At 39.4% G+C, this 22,469-nt stretch overlaps 1 protein-coding gene across 1 annotated transcript in view; it reads right to left on the bottom strand.

Moving 5' to 3' along the window:
• Positions 1–4,099: 4,099 nt before the first annotated feature.
• Positions 4,100–22,469, bottom strand: part of LOC107066116 (uncharacterized) — a 221,016-nt gene continuing 202,646 nt past the window's right edge. The window contains exons 4-5 of the mRNA XM_089177110.1: positions 14,867–15,630; positions 4,100–5,233 (exon numbers count right to left, since the gene is read on the bottom strand). Of these exons, the coding sequence (XP_089033236.1) occupies positions 4,100–5,233; positions 14,867–15,630 (1,898 nt within the window). The remainder of the gene's footprint in view (positions 5,234–14,866; positions 15,631–22,469) is intronic.

Raw genomic sequence — 22,469 nt, 5'->3', positions numbered from 1 at the left:
TATTTTAACCAATCGCACGACAACCTTCGATCTTTACTTTAAACGTCGAAAGGTCCTACGCATCTCACGATTTTTTTTATTTTTTATTTTAATTTCTAATATCGAAGGATTGTATTTTGTTTTATTTTTTTTTCTGTTTTTTTTTTTCTGTGTTTATTGTTTTAAATTCCTTTCTCTCTCTTTCTCTTGCTCACGCGCTTTTTTTTTTTTTATTTTATTTTCAATTTCTCTAGCTGCCAACATAATCGTTTGATATCGCTCCGAATTTTTTTTTTTTAACTCGCTAATTTTTAAATCGAGTCGTTCCTATATATCTCATTTATTCGTAAACCTTTTACAAAAGTCTTCATCTCGTCTAACGATTTTCTTCATTTACCCTAAATTTGGGTAAAAAAGAAAAAACGTTCGTTCCGTCGATCGTTCGCGCTTCCCACGTAAAACTTAATCGATAATTATTCGCGATATACACCGAAAGGTACTATGTTTATATATACAGCAGTGCTAATTGATTATTGATTAAATAGTGACGTATTCGCTAACGTTACGTTATCACAACGATGATAAAATTAGATCGCATAATCGATCGGAGAATCGATCTAAGCGAACGCCTTTTTCTCGAACACACCAAGTTGGTATTTTCGGTCCACCCCACCTCCGTCTCGTGCAATCTTTTCAAATAATCTTTTTGATACTCCTCTTTTTTTTCTCTCTCTTTTTCGTTCGTAACTTTTATAGTATCCATCAAAAAAAAAAAAAATAAATAAATAAAATCTTACAAATTGGAAAAACAAAACAGAGAGACAAAAAAAAGGGGATAACAGAAGAAATCGTATTTTATAAATTGATAATGCAGCTGTTAAATAAGACAAAAATCTGTCAAAAATATCACTGACAAAAAATACTTTGAACATTTTTACTTTATTATCGTGCCATGACTTCAAACGAAGATTAAACACGAAATTTAACGAATCGGACGGGTTGATTCTCTTAATGAGAGAATTGTCATCTACTTGTGGACCCACCGATAAAGATATCAAGTTGACTAGATTGGAGGGTTCGAAGCACGTCGATTGTTTCTGAGATCTTATGATTATCAGCCGATTTGAAGAAAGAAAGTATAAGAACGCTAGTAATCAAAGTTGAAGTTAGATTTAAGGAATGTTCAGCGATATTTTTGAAAATGTCATTTGATTATATTGCACGTGGATTAATACGAGACGATAGTGCGGGTGGACGATACCCTGGGAGATCAACATGATCGGCGATCGATCGGAATCGTCGTTTAGGATTTTGGCATCACAGTAAGGGGTAGTAGTCGCGTTTGCGGCAAAAAAACGGTCACGAGCCGCTAGTAGATAAAATTGGCAGATCACGATGAGCCTGGGGATCCCTCGAGTGTGCGTCTCTAACGGCTCTCGAACCAAAGACACGATCGCAACCTGGTACGGTACATCTGGCTTCCTCTTTTCTATCATCCGAGCCAGGAGATGATAAAGGTGAGGCTGAGTGAGAGGGTTGTCTGGTAGCTTGTTCCTGCGAGAATCTCGTCAGGTGGTTTAAATGTTGATGAGTCAAACCATTCAGACCAGCCAGGTGCGAGGCAAAAGTGGATAAGCCTGGAAACGTGGCCCCCAAATGAGGTGGTAAAAGCAACGGATGGGGCGGTGGTATCCTAGCAGCTAGTTCCATCGCAGATGGTGGAAGCCTAGGTGTCAGAGGATAAGCACCAAGTGGACCAATGCCCGTACCAATAGCGGCAGCAGCTCCGATCCCAGCAGCACCCGCGTCAGTGTACAGTCTCGCAAGAATCTCGTTGTGCAGCAGAGAACTCATTGGAGTATCATCTACCCGCGGCGACAAGCTGGATGGCAAGCTACCTGACGAAAGAGGTGGACTCGAAGATGTCGAGAGCAACTTCCGATGTAGATTGAGATTGGCCGAGTGCCGATCGCGGGACCTCTTGGATGGGAAGGCCGCGTTGCAACCATCGACGCTGCAACGGTGCATCAGCTTCAGATGGACGTTCTGGTAATGGGTTTTCACACCAAAGTGATTCTGAAAGACCTTGCCACAGGCCGTGCAACGCCGTGGATTGTCACGATCAAGTGGAACCTCCTGGGTACTGACGAAGCCACCATTCTCGTATCTCGCGTAGGTTATCAGGCTATTGTCCATATCCATGGCCGCTGTGGAGGGAGAAGCGCTGGATGAACGAGAGCCATGTGAGGAGTTGTCCATGGTGGTCTCCTGGTGCGTCGTGAGGCTGACGGGGCTGGTAGAGCCGCGGCCAGACCTCGAAGCCACCCGTTGCGTCTCGGTGTACGGCATCATCGTGCGACCCTGCGACAAGGACTCGAGTTGACGCAAAGTGTTGGTCGAGGAGTCGTGGGAGAGCTCGTCAGCTGTCGTTGGACGGCTCTCGACCGAGCTCGGGGCACGGGGGGGATCATCGGGACGCTCACCTTCCTGATTGCGCAGCGCTTCGTCCACCTCATCATCATCATCATCATCCTCGACTTCTTCCAATGGCTCATCGTCCTCGTCCTGCGTCCTCTCGTTCTCCTCCTCCTCCACCTCCTCCACCTCATCTTCTTCCCCTCCTCGCCTCCTAAGGTCGTCCGAGTTTTTTCGAACGATTTTCTCCTCCGTCGTATCCATCTCATTTTTTGCAACCACGTTTTTTTCTTCAACCTTTACAACCTGTATTTCTCCTTCTAGTTTGATATTTTGTCTTGCCCGCTCCTGAGACTCCGATGCCGAATCGCAGACTGCAGTGGTAGAGTTACGTTCAACGTTTGGCTCGTGTAAACTTTGTGGCTCTGGACTGATTTGACGTTTAGGCGACTTGACGCTGCTCGCCCTCGAACTGAGATCTCTCGGCTCGTCCTGAGGTAGATCATCGACATTTTCCTTAGCTATTTCTTTACGAACGCTATCTAACGTCGTTGTTGCTTCTTGTTCACTGTTCGAAGTTGTCTCCGGTGAGTTACGGCAGTTTGCATCTCGGTTTTTCGGTGAGGTTGGCGAGACCTTACGTTCTTCTGCTTCGAGACGTGACATCGACATGTCCTCTGGTTGATTTTGGAAATCATCGACTACTCGAACAATTCCATCGTCCGTTAAAATACGTCGTTGAACTCGTTCTTCGTCGTTCGAGGAGTCACCGTCCGTCGAGGAGGAATGCACTTCCGCTAAGACAGCGCATCTCGTCGGATGCTGGGATTTCCTTTTGCGTACACCCCTGCTGTGGAGAAGGGTATTCGAATTAAGGGTGTTTTGACCAGCACTAAAGGAATGTTGATCGGTGCCACCCACAGAGTCGTCTTCATTGCTATCGATATTACTAATATTCTCTTCGTCAGCCATATCGGTGAAATACAGTTTTGGTCGTTTGGCTAAACTGAAGTCTGCCGGTTGTTCGTCATCCTCGTCGCCTTGAGTTATACGAGAATGCAATCTGGTAGGTACATCGCTCGTATCGTCTTCTGCTACAACGACAATGCCACCGTCATCGTCGTCATCGTCTTCTTCTCCTTCGGGTATCATTGACGTCGATGGTGACACCGTGCAACTGGTTGTACCACCTGTAAACGATCCTCCTCTAGCCGTCGTTGTAGTAGTGGTCATGGATGCAGCAACGGAAGGCGTTCCACAACTCGTAGTCATCGACACTGTGGTGGAAACCGTGCTACTAGGTAAGCCCGTGCTCACGGGCATTCTCTGTTGAAGTGGCTCCTCGAAAGGTCTACCTTGGCCCTGCGCTGAAGACAGGTCGAGATGCTTGAAGTCCAAGGCACAGAGGGACGCTGGTGAACGCAGCTCGGATGGTGGAGTTAACAATGGGAAAGAACCAAACGGCAAGTGATTGAGTCCTGTTGCTGGTACGGGAAGCCCAACCTGTGGTGGTAGAACTAACGCGTGAGCCATTGAGGAACGACCATCGTGAGGTGAAATCTTCCTTCGAAGATGCGGCGAGTGAAGTTTTGGATTAGGATTGGCACTGTGCCGATTTCTCGATCTTCTCGAGCTAAACATCATGCTGCAACCTTTGACGGTACATTGATGCATCTCTCGGAGATGTACCGCACTAAAATGGATTTTAAGGGCTCCCTTGTCGCAAAACGTCTTCAGACAGACGTTGCATTGTACTCTTCTTACCGGTGGTCGGATTGATGAAGGGCGTGCCTAGATTTGGTGGCATGTTGGCTGTGGCACCCCATTGTCCCGTTGGTCTTTTTCCAGGAGAATGAGGTTTTCTACCGGGGATACCAGGTGGCCTTCCTAAAGGTGCAGGTTGGAGCGGTAAGGGTGGAGGATGTCTGTGCTCGGCTGCCACGTGTTTAGATGCAGCGTCACGCCTGCTGAGGTTCAATGCACTATCAGAGTTCTCATCGTCATCCTCGTCTTCCTCTGAGCCAAACTCGCTACTCTTTTCACCGCTACTATGGACATCCGTAGGTGCTGTCAGACCGGCAATAGAACCGGTCGACTTAACCATCGGAGGTGGTGGTGGAAAATGACTGGGAAAGGTAGGTGGTAAAGTACCAGAGGAAACAGCTACGGACAGCGGATGACCAAAGTTAAGCGCAGACGATGAAACCGGTGCCACCGGCATGTGAGGCCTCTGTAATTGCGAGCTGGACGAATGATGGGGCGGACTATGTGGACTTTGAGGATTTCTCATAGACTTTCGACTTTGTAATAGTTGCTCTGTGGATGGTACAGGTGGTAAAGGTGTAAACGCTGGCAATCCTAATGTACCAAGTTTACGAAAATCAAAAGGTTGCATGCTTTGTAGTCTGTTTAACGGTGACACGTTCATATGAGAATCCAGAGTTCTCGGTGGTGAATTCCCTCGATTACTCGTTACTCCTGGATTACCACCGGTCGTAACTGACGAATAATGCTTCTGCGTAGTTGGCGAAATCGAGGGGTGTGAGACTGGGGGTGGAGGATGAGGTGGCGCCAGTGGTGGTTGCAACCTCGAACCCGGCGGTGGGAGGCCGCACTGGAACAGGTGCAAGGGCGGTGGCAAGTGTGCTAGTGGCATCGTCGGTGGCGAAGGTCGTCTGCTGGGTGACATAGCATCCGTCCCCGGCGTTCCGGCGGCCAGCAGCAACTGCTGCACGAACGGACGCGTCTCGGCGAACCTGAGGAACTGCTGCAACACCAGCGGTTCCTCCTCAGCCGAGCAGATACTCCATCGGTCCAGCACCGGGCCGTTCTGCGAATCCTACGGAACAAATGGAAAATCAAATTTCAGTTTTGTGATTTATTTTTTATATTAACATAATATTATTATCAATATAACGTAATGATATATGATGATAGAGATGGTCACTGTAAGAAAGGTAAGTTGAATTAAGATTTTCGGAATATTTCATAATTGCTGTATGAAAAAGTATATAATTATTTTTATTTCTTATTTTTATTAAGACTGAAATGAAACGAAATGAAATGAAATGAAATGAAATGAAATGAAATGAAATGAAATGAAGGTGCACCGAACTTTTGACCGATGATGTTGGATATGGTATAGAGAGAATGTGTGCAATATAGGTATCGTGAGAAAGACGTAAGTTATAGGACGTTATTAGAAGGTAGAAACGAAACTAGTTTTCCTGCGTGAATCATGTAAGGTGGCTAGCAAATGAAAAATTCAAATTCTCGCGCGTTAACTCGTTAGAACGTCGAACCAGTTTTTCCCGACTGCGTCTCCCCTTTCCCTCACCAAGAGCAAGGCCGTATCGTATCCTTCTCCCTCCGTTGCTAATTCTCGTCGCGGTTTCGATCCCATTATTTTTCTTTATCCTCGAAACAATCGATGTCGTGTCTAGACTATTGTGAGATTTTGTTTTTTTTTTCACGTTGGTAAGTTCGACTCCTAAATCTGTCTTCTTGGTTGATTTTTAGCGAGATTTCGACAGTTGGTATGGACGTCATGGTACGGCCGTTAGAGTCACGGCTTCTTATAAATTCAGGGTGGCCGTTTATATAGAACGCCCGTAAGCTTGTCTCTCGCCGGCTTGTATATTTACACATTCCGACGGACTCGACGTAACGCAGGACGCCCAGCGCCGCGACGCTTTTCGCGTCCCGTGTATATTTCTTCAAGCTGCCGTACGCCGATCGAGAGAAAAAGAAAAAGAGAGAGAAAGATGTAGACGTACCAGCTTGGGTACTCGAATTCACGATCAGTCAAATCAACCACTCGAAATTAAATCGCACACAAAATTATTGTATTATTTTATTCTAAATTCTTTTTTGTTCTTTTTTTAAAATAAAATAGAATTATTAATATATATATTGTATTTAAAATTGATTTGACAAATGATTAATTAATTATTCAAATCTATCTATAATATAGATATAAATATTCATATCTATATCTATATCTATATCTATAAATAGATATAAATATCTAAATCTATTAATAAATTAAAAAAATAATCAAATCTATCACTACAAAAAAATTGTTGCATTATTTTTGCGTTTCTTGCAATTCGTGAAAACTAGAAAATAAATGATATACAAATTTTTATATTTTACGATTAAATAATTATAAAATATAATTATTATTTCATTTAATAATGTTACAATGATTTATATTTAATATCACGAATAAAACGTATATAACATATTATATATATATATATATATAATATATTAAATGTAAAGATTCGAAACGTACGAACGTTTCGCACGCGTGCGTGTCTTTCTAAGTATTACGTTGAAAAGAAATTCAGTAAGATTCTGCGAAACGACTAAACTGTTCGGCAGTTTTGCGCGAAAGGAACGCGGAGATCTAAGAGAGGTTGGCGTCTCTAAGAAACGGAACGCTACCGTGAGACTCGAATTTAATTCCGCACGCGAATGAGATCTCCGGTCACGTTTAGCGGTAACTTCTAATCATTCTTTCGGTTGAAAAGGAACCTAAATGTTTAAACGTGTTTAAACCTTTCAATTCGATAATTGTGTTCAAATAATTACCTTGAAATCTTGCTAATGGTCGATGTAAAAAAATTAAAAAAAAAAAAACAAAAAAAAACATATGTTTTATTTATGTTTTATTCGAAAGTATTATTTTATCTTGTGCTTTTTGAAAAAAAGTAATCGTTTCGAAGGAATAAAATAAATCTCATAGGAGTATGTTTTTACTAAGAAAATTTATAACAGAGAACAAAATCTCAAGACAGTTTGTAGTTTGCTAAAGTGGGATCACTCCTTGATTAATTACCGGAATGTGGTACGGTCGTTAATTATTGGCAAGGTTTGGTAGTAGGTAGGATCACTAGAGTAACTAATCGTTTTATTCGCTGGTGTACCAATTCAGTCGTTTGAAATAGGAAACGTTAGCAATGGCTTCGAGATCTTGTTCTAGTGTGAGATTTCTAAACGTATTTGGAATTTGTACAGTTTGCAGAGATATATGCGCCTGGGAAATAGTTCGCGCTCGTTGGACTGGAATAAAGCAGACGACTGTTAGTAAGGAACGAGGAAAACTATTGTGTAACGCATAATTAAGGAGAAGGTAAAGTAAGGTAGAACCATGTAGAATGAAATAGAAAGAAAGAGATAGAAAAGGGTGTAACAAGATTCTCTTGGACGACATGAACGAGATTTCGTCGTCGCCGTCGAGCTTTACTCCTACCAGCTATTATTAAACCTAACATAAGTGGATGCTGTATAATGTCTTCGTTATCTCGACTATTTATACTTCCGTTACGTTGAATCCAACGTAGATTCTAATTTTAAATAATTCAACTGAACCAAAAGAAAACTTCGTAAGAAAATAAAAATAATCGAACAAAATGTATATACAAAGAAAAAAATAAAAAAAAAAAATGCAAAATGAATTTCTCAAAAATGTATCCATTTAATATTACATATCTCACTTCAACGTACGAGGAAACAATCTCTATAAAGTCATTGGAAAGATTTCTAAGAAAAAAAAATTAAAAGAAAAAAAAAAAAATTCTGATAATATACTGACAACGATGATCATCGTCCAGTCTTTATCTCGCGCTCGCGCGCTCTCGCGACACGTCACGCGTGGTACCCGCGACGATGATTCGCTGTCTCCGGTCTACGCAACTCGAAAGGGGCGGGGAAAAAATGTTTGCTTCCAGTTGGTGTTGCCATCTATCGGTACGGTCTCCGAACATGTCTACAAGAGAAGAAGTTGGCTTTGCTGGTGGAAGTGAAGGTGAAGATGAAGGTGGCGGTGGTGGAGGTGGAGGTGGAGGCGGTGGCGTTGGCAGTGGCGGTGGTTCTAGCGATCGAAAAGGCAATGCCATCCGTGACTGGACAACTGCATATGATTTCACGGTCGGCGAGTTCCGTCTTATTCGTGTGTAGAAATCGTGAAGATCTCGCGTGGATATCCGCCACTAAATTGGATCGCGACTACCTGCGTCTCTTCCTTTCTGTCTCCTTTCGATATTAAACTATCTTTCTCTCTCAATCTTTTTAAAACTCCTTCCCTAGTTCGCCTTTCTCTCCTTTACGAACCTTCTACATACATACATACATACATACATACATACATACATACATACATACATACATATATATGTATATGTATTATCTATCTCTTTCTTTCTTCAACTTGTGAGAGCTAACATAGGCTAGCTATCTCGTTCTCGTTAGCAAGACCGTCAGAGAAATCATCGAATCGTCAATCGTGACTCAGTTGTACCTATCATACCTGTCTTGTGTCGGTATATAACAAAGAGAAATTTCAAACCCCCCTTTTAAACTATTTATTATTGTCAATATTTCATTTCTCATTTTGTACTATTAATAGTTTTCTATTGATCTAACTTATTGTTAAACGTATTCGAATTTTCTAGGATATTTAATTGATTACACTAAACGATATAACATTTGTTATTTTATTAAAAATATGCATATATATTTATATGATTAGTTATATATATATATATTAGAATTTATTATTATTATTATTATTATTTAGATATTTATACATGATTGAAAACCTCGAAGGCGACGAATAAGTTTAAGATTATCTCAAGCTAGAGGACTTTAAATATCAAACATGTTTTCCATCTTTGATATTCGATTAAAAATAGAATAGCGTCCTGGAAATTTCTAAGGAAATTCTCACTGATCATCTAGCAAACACAACCCCCTTCTGTGTGTCGGCGATATCGTTTTTCCGTCGATCCCGTCTAGAACTTGGCAAGAGGCTTTGTTTTCCTTGAAAGACCGGAGCCGATAATTCAAGCGGTTTACTTATCGCGCGACGAGCTCGTTTTTATTACACACTTTCAAACTAGCGTCGCAAAACGCGTCATGCGTTATATTCGTACGTACCTCGATAAAGAGAAGAACTATCGAATATCCGATTTGACGAATTTTATATATTGAACGATCAAATTTAAACCTTTACTCAATGAATTACTTTTTATTTATTTATTTATTTTTTTTTTTTTAATATTAGAAACTCGTAAATATATATTTTTTGTCACACAACGAATCGAAATGAGAAGAGTATTTATTTTTAACACGATCAGTTCGTAAATAAATTTTTATTCGATAATGTACGCAACGTGTGTCATTAAATGTCGTTCTCGAAAATTATGCGTGTGTCTAGTCGTTTTTTTTCTTTCTTTTTTTGAATTATTTGAAATAAGAAGAAATAATAATAATAATAAATAAAAAAAAAGAAAAAGTGTTCTCCTACCAACTAGGGACGAAGAGAAGAAGATCGTGACGACGAAAGCAATTCATAATGTCGAAGGATGAACAATGTAACTTTGATCGTACGGGTTCCCTGCATTTAACTAATCATTATCGCCAGGTAATTCATTCTGCCCTCAAGCAAATTCTTTCAAAAGAGTGTGTATGCTCAACTCTTCGAAGATTTGCGATTATTACCCATGGATCACGAACCACAACGACGACTACGACGACGACGACGATCGATTAACGTACGACACGCATTTTGAGCATTATTTTAACATAAAAAGAAAAGAAAAGAAAAGAAAAAAAAGAAACAAACAAGATTATAATAAAAATTAAAAAGAAAAAGTAAACTATATTTATGAAGGAAAAAAAAAAAAAGAAAAAAAAAATGATTTATCACATTGAAAAGAATATCACAAACAATAATCGCGAAAGATTTCATCCTATGGTCATTTAAACGTTCATCATTTTGTGTTCATCTTCATTATAATTTTTCTTACTTCATTTTTATTCTTTTCTTTTTTTTTTTTCTTTTTTTGATGATTCTCAACGAAGTAAAGTTAATGATACACGAGGACCGTTCACGATCGAGAGATCCACTTGATTTTCTGTCAGAATTCGACAACTACTCTCCTTGGACCACTCGAGATAAACGCTATAATTTATCGCGTTCTCTTCGAAATCAGTAAGAAGACGTTTTCTTTCCTTTCTTTTTTTCTTCTTTCCTATTTTTACTTCTCTCTCTCTCTCTCTCTCTCTCTTCTTTCTTATTCTTACTCCCTTTCAATAAAATGGACTCACAATAGTTGACATAAATGACACGTCCTGAGTTTTAATTTCCTTACTCAACTCTCGCGTCCTTGCAAACTTCGTTTTATTTTTTTGTTTACGCTCCAATGGATTCTTCCTTCTCTCTCTCTCTCTCTCTTTCTTTCTTTCTTTTGTGAAAGGGATAGCTTCTACTACCTCCACGGCTTACCTCCGTAATTTACGGTTTTGGCTCATGCTCCCATCGAGGTGGAGTAATGACAGGTCGATCGGTTCTTTGAGCTACCATCTTCGAAGGTGGTTTCTTTCCCTTTTCGTGTCTTCTATCATAGCTCTCTCTCTCTCTCTCTCTCTCTCTCTCTCTTTCTCTCTCTTTCTTTTGATTTTTTCGTTAATTTAACTTCATATTTTTTTTTTCATTTCTTCTTTCTCTCTTCCTTTCTATACTTTATACATTTTCTTGTAACTCACGTCAAATATAACGAGAGAGCAGAGAGAAATATTTTCGAGTTTGGGTGCCACCTGTGCGTGAGAAACGATTACGTATTCGTGCAAGATCGTTGTTATACTTCGCGGTGACTGAATCGTGCGAAAACAAGAAAGAAAAAGAGAAAGAGAAAGATGATTTATCGTCTCACCTTTCTTTTACTATAAAAAAAAAAAATAAAAAAATAAAAAAAGAAAATAGAATAAAAATACGAAAGACTCGAATAATTTCAATTCATTCAATTTACACAAGCCTAATAGTTATTATCCATATTTAATATTATAAAATCCATAGTATAAAAACATTTAAAAAAAATAAGAAAAAAAAACCTGATTGATCGATCTTTCATATCGTTCGAAAAATTTTATTGGAAATTCTTTAGTTTAAACACGGTTGAAATTAGTCGCACCAGTTTCTTTCACGGTTATTCGAGGAAGATAGAAAAACGTATAGAGAAAAAAAAGACGATGAAATAAAAGGATAAAGATAGAGGTAAAGAGAAAGAGAAATGGATTTTATCGGCGGCGCTTTCGCGAAGAATAAGATGAACAATAATAATAATAATAATAATAATAATAATAATAATAATAAGAATAAGAATAAGAATAAGAAGCAAGTGTTGGAGCGATTCGTGACGCGGTCGGCCGCTCGTGGGTCCGAGAGCGCAACTCGCTCGTAAATCTCAGCAAGTCTACGAACAAACGGAGAAGAGGAGGAGGAGGTTGGTTGGTTGGTTGTTTGCGGCGTTGGTTTCGCGTTGGTACCGGATGGCCTTTCCGTCCAGTGCCCCGGTAGTAGTATCGTACGCCAGTTAAACTGGCTACGCTCGTGCCCCTGTAAAATCCTACTGAATTCCACCAACATACCTCTATCTCTCTCGCTCACTCATTCTTTCTTATACTGTGTTACTGAATGTTCCTGCTCCGTTCCACTACCGTTTACCATCTTTCAGTACGCCAAACAAAATTGACGTCCACTTTGACTCGAGAATGGTAAAGTCGTTCTCTCTACGATGTACATCGCGATTTTCTTCTTTGCCTTACGATCTAAACCGTTCGAAACTTTCTACGCGACTGATTTTACGGTGTAATACTCGTGGGATAGCCATTGCTCCACTATCGTTAAAGCGTACTATATCTGGAAGTCCGTCAGTTCTTCTTTTTTTTATATATATATTTTTTTCTTTTTTTTTTTCATAAGAGATTCCTATCGTATTTTCCAATGTTATTTTCGTGAAATAATCGTAGATAAATCGTATTATTATCGACGATTTTTTTTTTAATGTTCAATTTAACGTCAAATTTATCGGCTATTATATTGAAAAAGAACGAAATCAGCGATATGAGAAAGAGAGAGAGAGAGAGAGAGAGAGAGAGAGAAAGATTAGAATTTAGTAGTATTAGAGTTATTTAAAGGGGAAGCTGTGGCAATACATTACGCTCGCCTAATTCTTAGGGTAGGGCAGGTTCTCGTTTCGGTATTCCGGGCACGTACGTGTCGTTTTAAGTAATCATACGTTCTTTCCCGACCTACGGTACAAAACGACTTTAACCACGTGCGCTTACTATAAGCGATCCAAGCACAACTAACGTTTCAAAATTCAACCAACAAAAACGTTCCTCTTCTTATAGTTCAATTATCAAAAACTCCTTATCCATAGATTTCTGAAATACATAATATAAAGAGAAGGGTGGATATTGAAGAAATTGTCGGAGAAGAAATGAAAAATACGTTACGGTAAAAGCTTTTTTGTTTATTATAAAACCAAAAAAAAAAATTTGTTCCTGGCAAGAAATATTTTGATCGAGACAAGGTTGGCATCATCGCATCGAATGATCGAACACGTGTAAAATCGGGACGATCTTACACGATGGCAGTTTCGCTTAAGTATACTCGCGTGTAAAATTCATCGCGATTAAATTCCAGGGTCGTGAGCGCGCGAGCGCGATCTTACAACGTCGGTACGAAGAATCTTCTACACCGGTACGGTACAACGGAGATTGTGAAAAAGAAAAAGATAGATAAAAGAAAGAAAAAGATAGAGAAAAAGAGAGAGAGAGAGAGAGAGAGAGAGAGAGAAAGAGATCGGTACGCGTCGTGTGTCCCGGTCGGTCCGCGTTTAAAGCTTCGTGGTGTATCGTGGAAGAAACCGGTTTTCCGTACGTTTTAATTTCACGCCAACATCGGCGCAATTCAGTTTACACGGATACTCCCCATTTTCTAACGCGTCTCGCTAAGATTAATGTCTAAGCTCGAGAGATGGGTACCTACTACACTACCTCGGGCCGCGTACTTACTTGCCGATTTTTACCAACAACACGAACGGTCTCCTCCACATCCTCATCCTCATCCTTATCCTCATCTTCCTAGCACACTCGTCTTCGTCGTCATCGTCGTAGTCGTAGTCGTCATCGTCGTCGTTGTCGTTGTCGTCGTTATTTCCGGGCACGTGAAAATAAAAAAAAAAATCTAAATCGTAAACGTCCTCTCTTTTAAACGCCATACATCGACGATTTCAACGAGTGGAACGTCGTGATCTTTTCTCTTTCTATTTCTTTCTATCTCATGGGGGGTTTCTATGTATTTATGTTATACATTTATCATCGTTTTATTCGTGACACTTCCTTTTTACGATCGATTCTTAAGCGAAACAAGCTTTAGTAAAAAGAAATATGCAAAACAACCAAAATCTTAACACACATAAACGAAAGATCGTCGCGAGGATCGTCACAGCACAAAAAGCGACGATTTCCCCTTTTCAAAGATCCTATCATAACACCATGGTATTCATTACCATTCCGTTTATTTCTCCTTTTCGACGACTTCCGTTTTACATTCTTATTCCTTTTTCCCTTCTTCATTCGGCACTATTATTATTCTTCATGGACGATGAACTAACAGTCGAACGAAATTTTCTTCGCGACGCTTCGGCGCACTCTCGATGTCACTCTGATCGAACGTGAACATTTCTTAAATACAAAAGGACCATGACTTGTTCTCTTCTCACTTACTTTTCTATATGTTGACATACATATCGATCGAATGAGATACATTTGTGTAAATCAAAATACACGAGGATTCCTGTATTTTTGTTTTGAAGTTTATTATTTCTTTGTATTCTTCATTCATTTCATCGAATTTTCTTCTGTTGTTCGTTCAGACGAATGACACGTTGACTCGAACGAGTCCGACGGAATTCTCCTTGTATATTTACATATCGTCGATCTTGCAATTCACATTTAACGTTGTTTCGATTATTAAAAACGAGTCACTTATCCATCAACAATGCACTTATTTTTCTTCCCATTTTTTCATATCGACGTTGACACTGATTTCTCTGCTTATTCTCATGAGAATGATCATTTCTTTCTACACTATATCGTATCACTGATAGATCCAATTCTCCCGAGATGTATAATATTCCGTACATATATGTTCGAGACACATTAGTTTCTCTCTTTCTCTCTCTGATGTGACACACGATTGACAGAAAATAAGCTGGCAGTAAATCAAATTCGACAGTAGTGCTGATAGAACTTGTCAAAGTTTATTATCCTCTTCTGGTTTCTCCTATAGTTACTTCTGCTATTTCATTTTATCCTCTTTAAATGAATCCACGAGGTTGCTCACCGACGGATCAAATGTCAAACTTGTCGCACGTGTTGAATTCGTACAAAAATCTTGCTGTTGTCCAAGACGTTTTTTGACGATAAGACAAAAGGAAGTAGCGATACCTTCTTAAGAGGATAAGGTATAAGGACAGGTATAGAAGATATATGTAGAGGATAATAGAGGAAATAGAGGAAGAAAGATAGAATGAGTGAGAAAAACAGAGAAACACAGAGAGAGAGAGAGAGAGTGAGATAGATAGAGAGAATGAGAGAGTGAGAGAGGGGAACTCACCTGCAGTATGTATCCTCGTGTATAATCCTCGTAGGTCCAGCCAAAGGCGGCTAGGAGACGTGTCACTTGCGCGTGGGGCAACTGGTTGAACAACTGATCGAGCAAGATCTTAAGGCGTATCGGTAGTGCGCGCGAGCCGTAGAGTACGAGGGATGCGACGTCAAACGCGGCCGTCGGCTCGACAGTCTCTGAAGCTGGTGTCCTCTCCTCCTTCTCCGCGAGTTCGCCACCACCACCAGAACTACCACCACCACTGCCGTTGGCAGTGGCACCGCCAGCGCCGTTACGTTCCCCACCAGTGCTACTACTCCTACCACAACCCGCACCTCCACCACCACCGCCACCACTACCACCACTACAACCACCTCCACTTCCAGCGACACCGGTGACGTCTCCTCCTCCACCTCCGCCTCCTTCTCCAACGGTGCTGCCTGCCGGCGTCGTCGTCACCGTCGTCATCGTCGTTGGCGTCGTCGAAGCTGCCTGCTTTACCCTCCCTACAGCGCTTTTGTCCTCCCTACCAGTGGCACGGGGGCTGGAGACGACATCCCCACTACCGTTATTACCACCACCACCTCCACCGCAACCACCGCCACTACCACCATTGCCACTACCACCACTACTACCACTGGCGATCCTCGTCTGCTGCTGCTGCTGTTGCTGCTGCTGTTGCTGTTGAGACTCCTGCTGCTGCTGCTGCTGCTGCTGCTGATGTTGCTGCTGCTGTTTCTGCTGCTTCTGGAGGGTTGACAGTCGTGCTAACGCTGAAACACACGCCAATGAAAAGAGAAATTAGAAAAATAAGAATATTCTCTCTTCTCTTTCTTTTCATTCTTTCTTTGCCAATATATGTGTGGGTGAATATGAACAAATGGCCCTTACCAAAACACTCTTTTTTGATCCCTCCCCATGTCTCCTGTCCTTATCCATCTTTCTGATAATTATCTATATATATGTATTCTCTTTCTCTTTTTCTCTTTATCGTTCCCACGACCGGTTCCGCGTCTATCTACTCATCTCTTTCTTTCTCTCTCACTCTTTCTCTTTTCCTTGCTCATTCATTCTATCTTTCTTTCTCTCTCTTTCTTATACTTCATTCTCTGTCCTCGCTTATCGTCGAAGCAACCTAAGTTCGCAGTGCTAGCAAAAGGTACTTACTTACCCCCACCTATCTAGTTCAGACCTACTCTCCTGTTCCCCTTCCTCATCTTACTCGACCTCATCTAGTCTATCTCTTTCTCTCTCTTCATCTAACCTCCCGTTCTCTTCGACGATACTACGAAGCATCGTCGAGTGACGAGTACCGTGCTACTCTAGCCGTCGTCTCGCGCGAGTCATCCCCACCGTTCAGATTTTCTCATGAATCTTGGCGTCCATCAACCTGCTGCCACGCCACCGTCATCGTCATCGTCATCGTCGTAGTTGTCATTGGACTATTTTGTAAGTTCCTTCGTTCTTTGTGTGTCAAACTCGTTTTCTGATTCTTATTTCTTCGATCTGTATTGGCTTATATTTTGTTTTGAAACTACTGACGAATTGCAAATGGGACAAACAAGTTTATGCAGAGTCCCGTTAATCATTAATGAATTTAATTAAGTCACTTCGAATCAATGGAAATTATTAGCATTTGATTGAATTCAATCAAATATAGTTGGACTTTGATTAATCAGTGTTATCGAGTGATAAATAACATGAATAAATTAATGTTCTATTACACGTTTTCAACTCGATTTGTCTCGTATATTTAACAAAGTATAAGTAAGATTTTAAATTTAGTGATTTTTTTTTTTCAAAATGAGATTAACTGCAAATAGAATGATTGTTCCATCTATGACGAAGAATTTTCACAAAATTATTTCAAATAAATTCGAATGTTGATAAATTATTGAATATTAATTTTTTATTATCACTTAGAAAAAAAAACCGGCTCTAATAAATTTTCTTTTACGATTATACGTGTTTAAATAATACAATATGATTTATAATTCATAGTTCGTTCTATATATTTTGTAATTTTGAAAATTTCTTGACCGTATACCGAATGAACAAGTAACAGTATCCCTTGAACGTTCGTAATGTGCACACGAGCAGATCGTATTTGATTATCTTATGCGAATGATAAATGTAGTTCTCGCGCAAGGCGTTTGTTAAAAAGCACATATATATATATATAAGAAGAAGAAAAAGCGGACATCGTTGTTTCATGCGGACGTGAAGGTAAGACAAGGTAAGACAAGGTAAGTTAAGGCGTAGGTCTTTCGGGACGCTTTCCCCGTAGAACCGTCACGCTTTTCGCACCTGACGATTCCTATCTCGAGACACGAAAGTTTATGGGGCCTTCCATCGGTGTGGTGGCACGGTCTCTTTCTCTCTCTCTTTCTTTTTTTCTCGATCATATCGTCATTGGTCGTGTACAAAATCGTACGACGAAAACGTTAATCGAAATTGTGTTTGTTAATGTTTTTCTGCCTATCGGTTAACTCATCGAACCTGAACGTTGTCGGAAAAGGCGTGAACATTGTCGTGAAATTTATTTATGTTAGATCTCAAAAATAAACTAATGACAGAATGTATAAGTTGGACGGACACACATTTGTTACATTTTATTTTATTATTTTAGTTATTCGTATTTCTAAACAATCATTTTTCAATACATCATCTAGATAATAGAAAAATAGTAAAATCAATTTGCAAGATCACTTAATCAAATATCACACTTATATAATAATTTTATGACATAATAATATAATTTTTTTTAAAATACAAATACAAAAATATCAAAGATCTCATTAAATCTCTATGATAATACAAATTAAAAAATCTGTCGTCGTGCAAATAATAATAATAATAATAAAACGATTGATCAGTCTACCTGTATCTCGATAATCGAATGTTAAATTTATATTTTCATGCTTTCAAGATGATAGAAAATCATTCTCGTGATGATCTTTAGTTTGTGGAAGTACGTGCGGGAGGATCTATCGCGTGAATTCTTTTTGTTCTCAAAAGGGGGACCTTTAACATTAATAGGGCGGTATATTTCTTACACGACGATGTGCCCCGTTGGATTTGTGATTGTCGTTGTAGGTGCTACGGAGAAGCAACCAGGGACCTAGTCAGTTAAAGGGCCCACCGCGAGCGGTCTCGACCCTCGCAGCGTGGTTCGCAGCATGAGCTTGATAGAAATCACGGAGTCATCGAGATTGGGCGCCACTTGTCATTAATGACACTCAGATTTTCGATTTAATTAAAACTCGATGACGATCTTACCACCTTATATATATATATATAATAAGAAAGGTTATAGTTGTGTTCATCTACTACCATGGTGTCTTTTGAATGATCTTTTATTTTTTCCTACGTGATATTTCAACTCTTATTTTATCATCTTTTTTAATACTTCGATTACTTTAACGTAGACTATTATAAATATAATCACCAGTTCTATCAATGATTAGTTAAAATGTTATGCGTTTTTGCTACAATTCGTGCTTTTTAATGGAACTAAAGAGAGAGATTGTGTGAGATTGAGAGAGATAGAGAGAGAGAGAGAGAGAGAGAGAGAGAGAGAGGAAGGAAGGAGGGTGAGGGAGTTAATATAAATTCGATGGGTCGTTCGTTAGCTCTACCAACGGTACCAACCTCCGCCCCCCTCCCGCTCCCCAACTAAAACGTTATTCCGTCAAAGTAAATGAGCTCGGTAGTCAATCGGACGAAATATCTCGAATATTTCGTTTCGTTGCCGAAGCGCCAAGCCTGTTTCGCTTTAACTCGCGATTAAAAATTCCTACCATGGAAAACAAGCCGCGATACGAAAATATGCCGGCGATTTTCGAGAGCGGTCTGTGCGGTTGAATTACATGACGTGGAGAGCGGATTAAAAAAAGAGGACGTAGACTGAGTATATGTGTTTGTATATATGGGCATGTGTATATGTAGAAAGAGAGAGAGAGAGAGAGAGAGAGAAAGATAGGAAAAAAAAACAAGGGTGAAAAAGTGGCAAAATATCGTGTCAATCTATGGCCAGATAAAATCGCATTCGTTGTCGTCGATGTGATAAATAAAACAGAATTAACACATGTGCATTTTACATGGAGGATTTTTCAATAGATCTTTTCACGTGTAACCACGTAACCACGTATGTAGGGTATATACGTACATATCTGGTTCATCGTTTTTATATAGGGCGACCAGTTATGTAATCGTAATGAAATATATATATATATATATATATATATATACTATTATTATTTATAGATGAATAATACAAAATTGTAAACAAAACATATGTGTGTATATAAAAGTAATTTCTTTTAAATATTTGCATTTAACTATGCATTATTATTTACTATACTTTACTATACATTATAAACTACCACATAGTTATTTGCAATTAACTACGCATACTAATAGTCTCACTTTGTAAACGTGCCAACTATAGAAAATTTGGTATCTTTTTTTTTTTTTTTTTGAACATATTTATGCAGGTTAAAAAGTTCAATAAATATGAGGAAATATTTGTGGGGGAAAAAATTGTAACCAATTTGACTTTTTGGTAATACATTTTAAATTGAATTAAGAAAACGAGACGATGAAAGTTAATAATAGAATAAAAATTATTCTTCAGCATAGTTCATCTTTTTTCTATTGTTCTTTCACATATGTACTTCAAGAACAGTAGTTTGATTATAACTTCAATACACGTATAATTATTTTTTTGCTCAAATTTTATTAAACGAGAGACACATCGAAAAACAGAAAGAGAATACAGGGGTGCGACATCGAATATCCGCAGCGAATGCGAACAACGAAGGTGGTTGGTGAGAGTAACTCAATACTCGTGTTGAGTTATCAGCGCGTAGCTGAATTTACACAACCGGGAAAGCGCATTTTTACGCTTCGCGTTCGAATCGACGTTGTTTTGACCGCGAGTATGTGTATATATCTCCACGCAGTACGATTCATCGGATTTTGCGAGATTTCCGTCGCGTTCCGAATATAACTTTTTTTTCTCTCCTCAGCTGACCAATACGCGTACATGAACGTGTATACGTGTTCATACGTGAACCGTATAAACGTGCATGTTCCGTTCGGACTTTTTTTTGTTGTTCGATATATTTCGTTCGAAAAGACATTGCTTACTCTAGAGATTACGTTTACTCGTGTCAGTAAAACAGTTCTTTCTTTATGTGCAACATGTTTTTTCAACACAACGAATGAAGCTGTTAAATAAAAATACATGAAAATAAATAAACACAAGAACAAATCTTTTCTCAGTGTAATAAAAAGCTTTAAATATTTCAACTACAGATACACATACATATACGTACAAGCTACATGGGAGGGGGCGGGGGAGGAGGAGTAATGCAAATAGTTCTCATTCGGAGACATCGCGAATATTGAAAATTCTCAGAACAAAAAGTGAGGGTATATTCTTGTATATACGGCAATACTGTAGAATATTTGGGAAGTTTCGCGACTAGAATATTTTCATCGCGAGACCGTAAATAAAAAGTTCGATGGTTCGTCGATAGGAGAGGAGATAACGAAAAGGGGGGGTTGAGGTTGGTGATAGTGATGGTGGTAGTGGTGGTGTGCTGCCGATGGTCACGAAATGGAGAATTTGAGAGAGTACAAATATACTACATACGCGTGTACATATATACACATATACATAGATGTATTAACGTGTATATGTGTGCACGTAGGACGGTGGTTGGTGAGACGTAATATCAATACGCCAGGAAGGCAGGATAGTCGCGTCTGATTTTCCGAGCGCATCGGCACGTGGATAATGTTTTAATGGAGTTTGTGGAGTGCGAGGGAGGAAGGGAGGGAGGTGGCTCAGGGGTTGAGGCCAAGGGTGAAGTCGGCACGGTTTACATACCATTTACTCGCGCCCTGTAACCTCGGGTAGCGGCTGTTTACAGTGTTGTACAAACGGTACCCGCCTCTCGGTGGTAGTCTACTCACGATGCCACGTTAGTGATCTTCCTTCTAATCCATGCGATAATCGAAGCAACTTTCGAGCCACCTTTTGAGAAGTCGCTAGCCGACTCCATAGAGAAATTGCAAGTAGGTATACCATGTTATATAGTCGTGTTTAATCATTTCTTCCTATTAGGTTTGTATACACCTACACGTTATTATCCTTTAAAGGAGAAAAAACATCTAGCCTTTTTTTAATCGAATTTTCTATCAAGATCACTACATTAACTGTTTAAAAAATCATTTTTACGTAATAATGATCTGAAACATTAATTATATCAATTTATTACTACTATTACTTCTTTTGGTCTTCTAAAAGTTCAAATCATTTATCTTTTAGCGGAATGATTTTAAGAACACCATGGTAGAGTATTCGGTACCTACATCAAAGATGATATTATTACATCCTTATACTGATTTATGAACGTTTATAATGTCACTTTTAATTTGATGCCGGAAGTTCTCATCGAACGGAGGTTAGAGAAACAAGAGTTATACCACGTTTCGCACAAAGTAAGGAAGAAGTTGCTTATTATGTTGTTAGACAAATTACAAGGATGATGGTTTTCGCAATACGGTCAGAAAGATCGGAGAACTCCCTTAGATGTTGTTGGTCTACGTATCATCTTCTGACCATGTTATATCTCGAGATACGGAAATGGTGTCTTTTTGATAAAAATTTATCTTACAGATATAGAAATAGAAAAGAGTGACAAATGGATTTTTGATTAAATGCGATTCCATAACTGAGAATTGCAACGAGAATAGGTACAAGTATACATATATATATATATTTAGTTATGTATTTCTTTATATATATATATAGAGAGAAAGATATAGATATAGCTAGAACCATGTTCGCGCAATTAAGTATCCATTTAGTACGTGCTTCGCTAGGAAGAGTAATTGGGTATCGAGTTTCGCTTACGCATTCGACGGCCTCAAATTGCCTTTTCGTCCTCGCGTGAGACTTTATGTCTTCTGCCTTCTTCTTTCGCAACATTGCTTCGTTCCTTCGAACACTGACGACGGTTATGTTACGTAAAAGACGGTTCAGAGACAACCCTGACACGATCTTCGTAGAAAAGACCGACCTGCTTTTTGCTGATCGTGTCTTTTGTAAAAAATCAACCCGCTCGATAAAAAGAGAAGGAGAAAGAGAGAGAGTGAGAGAGTGTTGAGTAAATTACGAAAGTCACATGGTCGTGACTGTCACCATCAGAATTAAAGATTGATCCTGGGTAGGAGCAAAGAAGTTTCACCTTTTTCTTTGAAAATTGAATATAATTTTGGATGTTGTATATTTTAGTATACATTTGATATAATTCAGATGATTTCAAATTAAAATTCGACCACCAAACGTTCTCGTACAAGTATTGTTTTGTTTGACTTTTTAATTCAAGCAAGATGAAATATCGCGAAAAGTCGTTGGACTTAACCGAGTCGAAAGAGAGGCCCCCATGCGGAGAGAACGATGCCCCCCGTTCGGTAACAAATGATAGTTTTGATAATTAGCGGCTTCTTTCTTTGCTAGAGGGACCTGTTCTTTTTTCTCATGGTTCTATCTATCTCTCTGTCTCTGTCTCTCTCTCTCTCTCTCTCTCTCTGTCTCTGT

The sequence above is a fragment of the Polistes dominula genome, unplaced genomic scaffold (assembly GCF_049000335.1).
Source record: "Polistes dominula isolate Pdom_NZ unplaced genomic scaffold, Pdom_raw_medaka contig_20, whole genome shotgun sequence".
NCBI lineage: Eukaryota > Metazoa > Arthropoda > Insecta > Hymenoptera > Vespidae > Polistes > Polistes dominula.
Note: the sequence above shows the minus strand (reverse complement) of the source record. Positions and strands in the feature narration are given on the sequence as shown.